Below are 12,189 nucleotides of genomic sequence, written 5' to 3'. Positions count from 1 at the left end.
GTAAAAGGTTTATCTTATCTTATCTTATCTTATCAGTCCATTGAGTATTTAGGTGGAGCCTCTTAGCTTGGCTCAGCATGAAGACCAGGCAGGACAAGACGAGGCAGATTTTGCTACAAAAAAGGAATATTGTAATTGCTTACATGCTGAAGTAGTTAGTTGTGTCACAGTTTGTAAGACTGGTAATGCTTTAGATAACACTCTTTATCTTTTGCTCTGTGTGCGCTTGCATGTTTGATGTGAGGACAATGTTGGTATCAAATACTGGAGAGACGACTTAACAGACACACGCAGACGGACAGAAACACACCAGCTTGCATGTGGTGGCAGCGGCGGGACTCAGGGGTGATGCTGCAGCGGTAAATAGCTCCTGGAGATCGAACCGATGAACTGGAGGACGAGTTTGCTGTCGGGGCTCCAACAACCAACCTGAGAGAGAAAGAAAGAGAGAGAGAAAGTTAGACAGGATCTGCCTGTCTGCCTGTTCAGTGTCTGAATGGCATCTGTGTTTGAAGCCTCAAAGAGCCCCTCTCATTAAGAAGAGCTGGCTCATTAGCATGCACACACTCACACACACACACACACACACAGTCCTACTGTGACGATCGCAGCTGATTGAGCGTAATTACATTTATCTAAATGCACCGATCTCTGCAGCAGTCATTCATTTCTACCATTTAAGGGTCAAAGTTCAATACTGAGGAGATTCATCATCAACAATATTAACACAGAAAATGCTTTGAAATGTTGTTAAATGTAACACACTAATAAAAGCTGGTAAATACTCCAATAATCTGTACCTTAATACATAACTACACCCAACATCTGAGGAAACAGAAGGTGTAGTGTACGCAACAATAGAGGATTAATAGATAATCAGATCAGATCAGTAGAGGATCAACAGCAGATTAATAGCAGAACCACTAAGGTTCAAGAGTAGATAACTATAGAGGCTCAAAAGAAGATCAACACAGTCAATAGAGGATTAATAGTGGGTCAATAACAGTTCAGCAAAGTAGATTAAGAGAAGATCAATGGAAGACCAACAGCAAAATGTCAATAAAAGATCAATACTAGGCCAAAATAGGCTGAATAGGAGATAAATAGAAGATCATTTGTCAATCAAATACTGACAACTGATCAACAGTGGTTCAATAGAAGATGAGTTGATGTTTAGTTGAGGATCAATAGCAAGGGGACTGAGGCTCAATAGGAAATCAATAGAGGATCAACAGATCAGTCATAGATCAACAAAGGATCAATAACAGTTCAAGAAGGTATCAAATTACAATGAAAGCAGAGGAAGAGAGGATCAATAGTACCTCAATAGACAACCAATACAAGCTCCAACAGATGATCAAAATAAGACAAACAAATTAACAATAAATCAATAAAGGATCAATATATGATCAACACAGGATCGATAAAGGATGCATAGGAGATCGGCAGAGGTTCAATCACAGATCAATATCAGATGAACAGTATAGATCCAGACCAGCTGTGAGCTCCGTGACGATGCAGCAGGACCGAGTATCCAAACATGGAGGAGGGATGACCGCTGAACTCCAGACTGTGGTCCTGATCCAGATTGTATCCTGCCGCAGGGTCGACCAGGACCAGGACCAGGACCTGAACCAGGACAGGGCTCAGTGTCAGGCTGCACCTCACTGAGCGATGCATGATGGAGGACACACTGCAGGACACGAGAGAGCCACAAATCAATAACAATCAATACACATGAGATCAGAATACACTTTAAACGCTGTGGACATTAAGTTCCCAATGAGACCAAATCTGTCCGACAGTGAAGCTTCAGCGCTTCAGTGAAAAACATACAGCGTCAGACGCTTCAACATTTTGGGGAAACACGCTAATTCACTTTTTTGCCAAAAGTTAGATGAGAATATTGAAGACACTTTCACGGTTGTATGGTAAAACACAAGGCTACAGGTTAGCTTAGCTTAGCTTAGCATAAAGAATGGAGGCAGGGGGGAGCAGCTAGCTCAGCTCTGTCTAAAACCCTCTAAAACCCACTAATGAAGACGTTAAATAAAGTTCTGTACAAAAATAATGAAGCATAAAAACAACTTCCTGATCTGGCTGGTTGCCTGGCAACAGCTCCTAGCCACACATGCTAGCCAATAGCCCGAAACGTAAACTTGATAAAACTGTAAAAGTTGTTGTCTTTGCACTTAAGTTAAACAATCGTGATAAAATTAGTTGAACTGTGTTAATTAGTGAGAGAGCCATGCTAGCTGTTTCCCCTTGTTTACACTCTTTATGCTAAGCTAAGCTAACTATCTGCTTCATATCGAACAACACTTTATTTAAATGTGAGCGAAAAAGCTAAATACGCTTTTTTTTTTTTTTACCCAAAATACTGACCAGTTAACTTCTTTTTCTTTTTGTTGTAATAGAACATTTTGTTTTTACATTTCGTGGAGTTTTCTTTTCATTTCAGAAGCACTTCGGCCGCACCTATAAGAGCTATAAGTGCACTTTCTATACAGAGAAACACATTATTCAAAACTTAATCTACAGTTTAGCTTATTAAGATCTCAGACTGTCACATTAAATCAGTTGTGTCCACTGAACTCTTAATATTTTTAAATCAGCCTATTAAAAGTTTGATTTACTGGCATTTTTAGTTTAGTTTAAGTGAAGTAAAAGATTTGAGGGCCATTTTTATACTAAATATTAATATTAATTAATATTAACGGATTAATCTTGATTCATCAATAGACGTTTAAATATTCTTAAAAATCACCATATATTTACTTGTATCTTCTTTCTTAATGTGACCAACATACAGTTTAAAACATTAATTTAACACTTTAATTCAGTGTTTTTATGACCGAAAACTGTCGGTCAGTAATTATCTAATGGTTAACGGTACCGTTCAGTGATGAATATCCCGGGTCAGATGGTAGATATCCCGGAACAGACCGCAGATATCCCGGGTCAGACAGCGAGTCCAGTCGGTACCGTCCAGATGCTGGATCAGTACCGGGCAGCCGGGCTCATGGGGCCGCGGTGAGTCTCTCGGGTCTCCCGGTAAATCCGACCTGCTCCCGGTGTGAAACCTCCTGTTGCTCCGTTAAACCAGCTCGTGCGTAAAACCGGCTCGAGAGGAAGCGCACGAGGCTCCGGACAGACAGAAAAGTGCTGAGAAGAAACCGGAGAAAGAAAAACGGAGGAGGGAAAGAAACCGAGGAGGGAAAAAGAAAAAGAGCAAAAACTAAAGTTCATCTGAGTTTGAGGTGAAGTCAATGAAACTGAGGGCTGAGCGCGCGGAGACCCTCCCTCCCTCGCTTTGCGCGCGAGTACGTGTGTGTGTGTGAGTGGGTGTGTTTGGGTGTATGTGTGTGTTTCAGTGTGTGTGTGTGTAACGGTGTTTCCTCTCCACCTCCGCAATGTCCGCTTAAAGTCGCTTAGGCGAGTGTGAGTGTGTTTCAGTGTGTGTGTGTGTGTGTGTGTGTGTGTGTGTGTGTGTGTGTGTGTGTGTGTGTGTGTGTGTGTGTGTTTCCTCCTCAGTTATCACTACAGTGTGAATGGGGTTGGTGTGACTGTAATTTGTTTTAACTGTCTGAACGCTAAACACACACACACACACACACACATACACACAAACAACATGAACACCAGCTCAGCTCGACTCTGCAGATGTTACAGATGTGAAAACCAGCCACTAAGAATCAGAACTGGCTTTTCATGAATATACGTTACAGGCAGTGTGACTCCTGATCAAAGATGCTCTCAGTACACAGAAATAGACAGAGGGGCAGACTGGGGGCAACTGTAACAAGGGGCAGTTGTAACATCTCAAACTGTACCAGTCAGCTCTGTGTAGCGCGTCGAGTCGTGTCGTAGAGCTTCCAGACTCCGGCTGGGTGACTCCATGTTTGATCCAACACCGTCAGGAACGTGAGCACAGACCGTCAGTGCTGAGCTTCCCCTTCACAGACACTTTCGCTGAAGCCGTCTCTGCAGGAAACTGGAGCCAAACTCAACGGGCGAATCTTTTAACATCTGACTTCTAGTGTTCTGAGGGTTCTACCTGTCACCGTTGCCTAGTTACTGCTCACGCAGGGATTCTAGAATCCTTCATTTTGAATTCCGGAATGTTTGGGTGTCACCTAATTAAGGAGTTTGGTCCTGACCTGCTCCATTTGATCTTTATAAATAAAGATTTGACTGATTGATTGATTGTGTTTTAATTCAATATCGTGACTAATATAGCTTGTAGAAACATTTGAGGACTGTTTACAAGTAGAGGACAGATGCAAATTACTTGTATCCAAATAGTTCAAGACGTTCTTGAGTAACAACCAAAAGCAAACCAAAAATTGTTACAGTTGCCCAAAGAACAATAAAGCTGAACAAAGGAAGATAAAAAATAAACATTTAAATATGAAATATATACAAGAAGGTGAAAATAATAACAACCAACAATATGTAATGCACATATACACGTACACGTCCACTAGGGAGCTTCAGTTCTTCTGTACTGGTAGTTGGTTCTGTGTAAATATGCACCAAAGATGAATAAGACAGAAGAGCTGCTCTGTTTGAATCAGACTGGTTTAATCCAGTGTTACTATAAACAATGACTTTAGAAGTAGTTTGGAGCTTGAAGTGATTACTGTGTTAACTGTGTTCAGTTGTTCAGGGGAAATTTGTCCTGGAAGAGTCACTGAGGAACTCAAACCACTCTGTGATTCATCACTCAGGTTTGTCCTGAGCTTGTCCTGATCAGCAGAGAAAATACTTCAACATCTTCTACATGAAGTATCATTCAGACTTTAACCATTCTGATAACAATGGGTCCAGACAGAAAGGCAGTTGTGGAGCCAACAGACTGTTTGGGCGAATGTCGGACAGGAACTATGTGCTACACACACACACATAAACATTCACTTGGTGTGTTTGTTGGTATTTCCTGTTAATGACCCTGCAGTTATTATGTTGGAATCTGACCAGCTACTGTTCCCACCCTCCCACACAGTCCTTATGTGGTTAAAAAAAAAAACCACGACACCAAACAGAGTCGTGTTTCCTCCTCTGAGCGCGTTATTGTGTGATACCAAAACACCAGGAGTCTCTTATAACATGTTCCCTGACCACAGGATCAAAGATTGGCTGATTATATCCTGAGAGACGATGGTTTTAACGGAAATCTGTGATCCAGTCACACTGCAGGATTTTTTCCTTGGCTCTGGTATTAATTTAAATTTCTAAATATTAATGAGGCAAATATTAATGAGACTTCCCAAGTATTTAGACACATTATGAGTGACATTATATCTAAAACAGAAACAGAGATGAGAGAAAGACTATTTAGACTTTGTATTTGTCTCAGTGTCAGAAAACAGTGTGGCCTTTTTCACATTAGACATTTTGACAGCAACAGCACGAGTGTTGCTAATAACATTAAACGACGGCTCTGTCCCAGTAAGCTGTGACAGTGAGCCGGCCTGCACAACGCCAGCATCCCGAAACTGAAGCAGCTAAATGGAATTCAGCCATCATTCATTTGATTATCGACACCTGTGATTCTCCAACTGTGTTTTCCAAAGCAAAATGTCCTCTGTGAAAAAGGCCCGTGGCTAACAGCAGCCTGGCTACTGTCCAATGCAAGAAACAAAATACCCTGTAAAAATCCTACTTTGAACTACAAACCCTGATCTCAGGTGCTACGAGTAAGACAGAGTAAAACATCTGGTTGCAGATCTACTTGATTTACGGATCAAGTAGAAAGAATGCCATCTTGCTAATGGCTAACAGTACTGTTAGCAGCCTGGCTAATGTCAAAAGCAAGAAAAAAACCCATAAAAATCTCAATTTGAACCAGAAAGCCTCATCTCATTACCACAATAAAGGCAGGTGAAACACCTGGTTGCATTAGTAAGTAAGAAAGGTGTATTATTTACTGATCAAGTAAAAAACAATGCCATGTTGCTAACGGCTAATGCTAGCAGCCTGGCTACTGTCCAAAGCAAGAACAAAAGGAAAAAACACAACTTGTGCTTGACAGTCTGATCTCAGTACTACAATAAACACAGTAAAACATCTTGTTGTAAGTAAGGAGGTTGTGTTATTTAGAAACAATGCCATGTTGCTAACGGCTAACGCTACTGCTAGCAGCCAGGCTAACTGTCCAAAGCAAGAACAAAAATTTAAAAATCCCAATTTGTACTAAAAAAATCCTGATCTCAGTACCATCATGAAGACAGTGTAAAACATCTGGTTGTATTAATAAGTAAGCAATGGGTTGATACAAAGATCATGACAAAATTACAAAGTTAACCAGTCTAAACTCAGATGGTGTCTTTATTCTACACCCATTACGCTGTCAGTCAACATTTACATCATCATAGTAAGTTAAAACGTTGATACTGTGGTTCACACAGACTGCCGTCCAGCTCGTGAGATGACTGAAAGCATCCCTTTAGCTGTGTGATGGTCCCACTGAGGTCACTGTGAACCTCCGCTCGGCCAGCAATTAGGAGGTCAGAGGTCAAAGCAGACAGTAGATAGATGGGAGGACAGGAGATGTGAAGCAGATAAACTGCTGCAGGGAGTCCAGAGTTATTTTTTTTTCTCTGTTTTCCACTCTAAAAGGATTGAAAGCATAATGTATCCCGGAAAGACGCCAGTTAGACCAGTTCAGACCAGTGTGAGCGGTTCATCTCCATCAATCACACACATAGGAAGCAGCAGCTGTATTGTCAGTCATGCACTCATCATGTGCTAATTGAGTGTGCATGTTTGCTTCAGATGGCAACCCGCAGCTCTGACGCTTCCTCTGTTCTCTTTCATTTCTCTCTCTCTCTTTCTTTTTCTCACGGAAAAACATCCAAACCAAACCAGTTAAAATTTTATCACCCGTTTATCTCTCAGCCCTCTCCGTCCGGACTTAAATAGGCGTTTTCCTCCCGCGAAATTGAGCTTTTCTGAAAGGTTGTCAAGCACAAGTATGAATTTTAAAACGCCATTTCATACTCGACTAGTTGTGGAAATGTAAACGTGGAAACAGAGCTTTATTGTGAAATCGGCTGTATTAAAACACAGTAGTGGTGATCACAGAGAGCAGGAGGAGACTGACTGGAGGAAGTATTAAGATCCTAAAGTGTTAACACATCCTGGAGGAACATCTAAACACTAAACCATTTCAGATTTTAGCCCTCCGTCCACACTATAATAGACGTGTTCCTCAGAGCCACACCTCTTTTTATTCTTCTTTTCTAGATTATTGGCTATTGTTTTCATCTCATGTTTTCTAACCAGTTGCAGAGGTGGTTTATGAGCCGTCTTCGTCATGTCCCTGTGCTTCATTACACCAGGATACCACCACAAACAACAATAACGACACACTGAGCGTACGTGCATTTTATCAGCTGGTCTTTGTTGTCAACAGAGGTCAGGAGGGGATGCATTTGATCAGTCAGACGAATATGAAAACTCGACTGTTTGGCTGCACATTGAATCTGCTTTTTTTTTTTTCTTCCTCCCTCGTTCAACGATTTCCTGAAATGCTGATGTGTGACATCAAGAAAGCAAACTTCCTCACTGCAGCAGCCAAGCGTTCAGCAGCTTCTCTCAAATACTTTTATAATGGTGGCGACGTCGTCATGACAACAGAAACACAAACACACACACACATATGATGTGACACTGAAAGACAAAATCAGAGAACAGGAAACAACAGAAGTTACTTCAGAGTAAAGTCTCTATTTATTTAAACACTGAACACTGTTAGAGGCAACAAAACGGACTTCAGTGATTTTCTAAACATTTTAAATGTTTCCTTTCTGCAGATAACAGAGTTTAACTTAGTTTATCTATATTCTGGTTTGGTTTAGTGTAGTTTGTTTATTTTAGTTTATTTATCCTCCTAAAGGTCAGTTTCTTTTAGTTGATGAATTTACTTTAGTTTGTGTTTTATCTTATTTTAATTTACTAGAGTACTTACTTGTTATAGTTGTTTACTTTAGTAGAATTGATTTTTTCCATGTAAATCAGTTGGTTACTGTTGTTATTTTTAGTTTCATTTATTATTTATTATTAGTTTTCTTCAGTGTAGTTGTTTAATTTGCTTTAGCAGAATTTAGATTAAGATTTAGATTTTAAATTCTTCCAGTTTGCTGCAGTTTGTCAGCTGTATAGTTTATTTTTACGTCTGTTTAATTATCTTTTCTAGAGTTTTGATGTTTACTCAAAAGAAAAAAGTTGTCTAATTTTATAAAATTGGGTTAGTTAAGTGGTTACTAACGTGTCGGGGGTGACACATTGACAATTTAATTTACAACCAAGTGCGACTACAAGATTTAATAAAATAAACCAAAACAAAATCAAACCTCACTTCATAATACTTTTTTTTTTTTATATCTCCCTTCTTTTTTATATTCCCCCTGTGTATACCGTTTCTAATTTTATACTTCCTCTCGTCTAAACTGTACATATTTTTATTTCTCCTCCTGTTTATATCACTGTCCACTAGGTTATTATTTACTGTTTGTATTGTTGCACTGCTGTGACGTCGTAAATGGGACTAATAAAGGAATATCTTTAAACCATCAAACGGACGAACAAACAGATCACAGGTCTGTTATCTGTGGTATGCTAATGCACAGCTGATCCCTGCTACAGTCACATCTAATGATCACAGATCAGTCTGATCAGATACGGGGCTTTGATCTCAGAGTGGGGTTGTTTGTCTGTGTGTGTGTGTGTGTGTGTGTGTGTGTGTGTGTGTGTGTGTGACGAAGAGGCTGTATCGGGGTCAGGAGGAGACAGGGAGGGACAGGATGGACGAGGTGGGCGGGGCTGCTGACATTACTGAAAATGGACGGAAATTACCGTTTATTCCTCTGTATACACACACACACACACACACACACAGACCTACTGACTACACGATATTTCAAAATGTCCCTTCATGTTTCCTTTAAGTAAAGCATCCCTCGCTGTACCACTGTAACAGGAAATACTTGTCTGTGATTGGCTGCTGGCTGCGACCCTCAAGTTTGGATGTCCAGCCGTCACGCCGTTTTAGCATTTAGTACAATTTCATCCAGTTTGGAAACTGGAAGTGGTTCTGCATGTTTATGGTAAAAGTCAGAAATATGTTGTTAATTTGCCTTGATAGAATAAGAACCACACAGTAGTAAAAAATTATAATAGTAAGTTAAATTATTGTGTGTTTGTTTAAGATCCCCATTAGCTTAGCATAGCTATTCATCTCAGTACACTAACACAGCACAACTATGAGATGACCATATACAGGTTCCAGTATTTTGTATTTGTATCAGTACTTGTCTGTTTTTCTGACTTGTTTGTTGTTAAATATGATTTTCGACTGAGGTCCATATGTTACTATAAGTTGATCTGATGTTTTTTTAGACTTTGGTAAATCGGCGTGTCTTGTTGCGACTTTAGCTAATTAGCTACATATCAAGACACAGAAGCAGAAGCAAACCCTTTTTGAAGAAATCATCTTCATAATTGTGTTGATTGACAAGTGAAATCAGCTGCTGGGGCTTCATAGAAATAGATGTAGTCCACGGGTGGTGGTGGTGGTGGGGGGTCATCTGATGAGGAATGTGTTTTTGTTTATCCACAGGCTACCCGAGAAGAGGCAGACCAGTGGAGCTGCAGGGGAATTTACCCTGAGAGTTCACTCCATGGCTTCAGGAGTCCTTTCCGCCAGTTATGTGCAGATTTTGATGAATGGGATCTGTATATAGAGAACTAAAGAACGCATTGACTGTGGTGTCTGACTGACTGAAATATTGTGTACTTTCCTTAGATGTCTTATAAGCACGACATATATACATATTATATACAGTACATATGCAATAATTAGCACAAATAATCAGGACACACTGCAAAAACCCCCATGAGATCACAACAATGTGCTCTTGACATCTGAATGAAACTAAATTGGGACAAAGTCGCACACAAGCCGCTTTTAAAGACCAAAGAGGACGGGAGAGGACACACGCTCATGTCCGAGATGAGAGAAGGATGAATGGAGTAAATGCTGTCATATCTTCATCACATTTTATTTGTGTTTTTGGCAACATATCACCACCATTATATGACAGACTAGTAGCAGCTCTCTGCTTTTTACTATCTATTTCTATCAAGTTGTTTGACGCTGCTTTTTTTTTTTTTTTTTTTACTAACAGTAGGACAGATATGGATATGGTTATGTTGTCATAGAAACCAAACCCACATATGGTGTTTTTTCCCTCTCACCGCCCAAGCGCTTCGTCCCAGCGCTCCCCAGCCGCCTGCTAGAGCTCCTCTGCAAGACAAAAAGATGATATATTGGCACAGGCCGTTACACCGCCGTTATGTTTCTCTTCTACAGGCCGCTCACGCATTCCCCGGGGAGCACGCACCACACTTTAGGAATCCCTGCACTAATGAGTGTATTTACACACTTCACGATGTGTCACTAAACAAAATAATACACGACGACAGCATCAGTGTCATTCTTTCATGTTGAAACAACTGAAATTCAGTTAAGAAACTTAAGATTCTCTGAGGAAAGAGAATTTCTAAAGTGTAAATCTGGTTTATTACAACTTGGCTCACTTCTATCAGCAATAAAAACATTGTACCGACAAAGACGTCACCAAAAAGAGGTCAGACGGGTCATGAAACACGCAAGCAGATGATCAGACGGACAGTAAACAAACCAACAGACTGTCACCAGAGTGTCTCGTCTTTGTGTGCGGACATCAAACTCTAAATTAAGACATTGGAAAATATCTACAATCACTTCTCATTGAACAGGAAGCTGATCTCAGCTATTAACTCTGTGAGTAAAGTGTTATTATTAGGAAAGGCACCAATCAGACACAAGGCCACTCAAAGTGCTTTACAGGGAAATGAAACACTATAAAAACAAGATTCAGAAACTTTAAAAACACTAAAATTGCATGTAAAAGATAATAAAAGCACAAGCAAATAAATACTTAAAGCTTAAGAGAAGATGTGATGGTTGCTGCATTCTGGACAAGCTGCAGTTGTTTAATTGATTGCTGTTTAATTGATGACTTTTTATATGTATTTCGTTGCTAGAGGGACTCGTCCTCTGCCCTGAGTCGAGGGCTTTTTTGGGGTTCGCCCATTATTTTGCTCAGCATTGATACAGTCCTGATCATTTATTGTTGCACCAATCAGGACGGTGAGAAGTTAAAACGTTCTCAACAAAAGTTTTATCCACTTTTGATGAAACCCGCTGACTAACACCGAGGCCTCTGAGTTTCCTGAGGAGGTAAAGCTGCTCTGAACGTTACCTGCGTACGTCAAAAAACAGATGGTGACGTCGTTTCCTGGCAACAGCGGTAAACAGGCGCTATTTACACGCACAGATCAGATCACGGAGAGAAAACGGTTTCATTTTAAACATGAGGACACACACACACACACACACACACACACACACACAGAAGGTCTGTGTGCGTCTGCAGCCTTATATGGACGTGTTCCTGCGGCTGAGCTCACGGACAGTTAGCCATGACATCAGGCACACACACACACACACACAGATGAATGTAGGTCAGTAATATAAACTGTAAAACACAGAGGACTGTAAATATTTTAGCAGTGATGTATGTGCCATGACACACACACACACACACACACACACACAGAGACCCCCAGGGGGGAGGAGGGGAGGAAGGGGGGTGTCTGAACAGCTTGTGACGTCTCCAGGCCATGATAACGTCTGCTAATTGGTTCCATCAGGCCTCTGTGTGTGTGTGTGTGTGTGAGTGTGTGTGTGTGTGAGATTGCAATAACTAGCTGAACCATCTCACACTCACAATTACTCACAGCTTGCAAGTATGTTTCCTCTGGGTTTCTCTAAGCAAAAGTCATCGTTTCCCGTGGACAAGACGAGCGAGGAAACGAGCAGCTGTGGTGTCGAACCTCATCGGCTGCCGTCAGTGAACACGAGGCCACAGAGGAGACGGTGCAGGCGGAGAGAGACGTTCACCCTGGTGGTGGAAAGGCGAGAGTCCGACACCGTGTCCTCACATCCTCCACAGGTGGCTTCACGCCAATTCACACCTCGATTCGCTCGACTGCAGCGTGACCTGTCTCACTTGTGACCGCACTCACTCAACACTCACACCAGACATACTCAGCAGAAATTAAAGGAATGGTTATATACTT

The 12,189-nt window shown here is 41.0% G+C and overlaps 1 protein-coding gene across 1 annotated transcript in view; it reads right to left on the bottom strand.

Moving 5' to 3' along the window:
* itga4 (integrin alpha 4) overlaps positions 1–11,903 on the bottom strand; it is a 29,121-nt gene extending 17,218 nt beyond the window's left edge. Inside the window, exons 1-4 of the mRNA XM_070838169.1 lie at positions 11,848–11,903; positions 2,897–3,165; positions 1,496–1,693; positions 311–429 (exon numbers count right to left, since the gene is read on the bottom strand). Coding sequence (XP_070694270.1) covers positions 311–429; positions 1,496–1,680 — 304 coding nt within the window. The 5' untranslated portion in view covers positions 1,681–1,693; positions 2,897–3,165; positions 11,848–11,903. The remainder of the gene's footprint in view (positions 1–310; positions 430–1,495; positions 1,694–2,896; positions 3,166–11,847) is intronic.
* Between the last annotated feature and the right edge of the window lie 286 nt (positions 11,904–12,189).

This window comes from Pempheris klunzingeri, chromosome 10 (assembly GCF_042242105.1).
Source record: "Pempheris klunzingeri isolate RE-2024b chromosome 10, fPemKlu1.hap1, whole genome shotgun sequence".
Classification (NCBI taxonomy): Eukaryota; Metazoa; Chordata; class Actinopteri; order Acropomatiformes; family Pempheridae; genus Pempheris; species Pempheris klunzingeri.
Note: the sequence above shows the minus strand (reverse complement) of the source record. Positions and strands in the feature narration are given on the sequence as shown.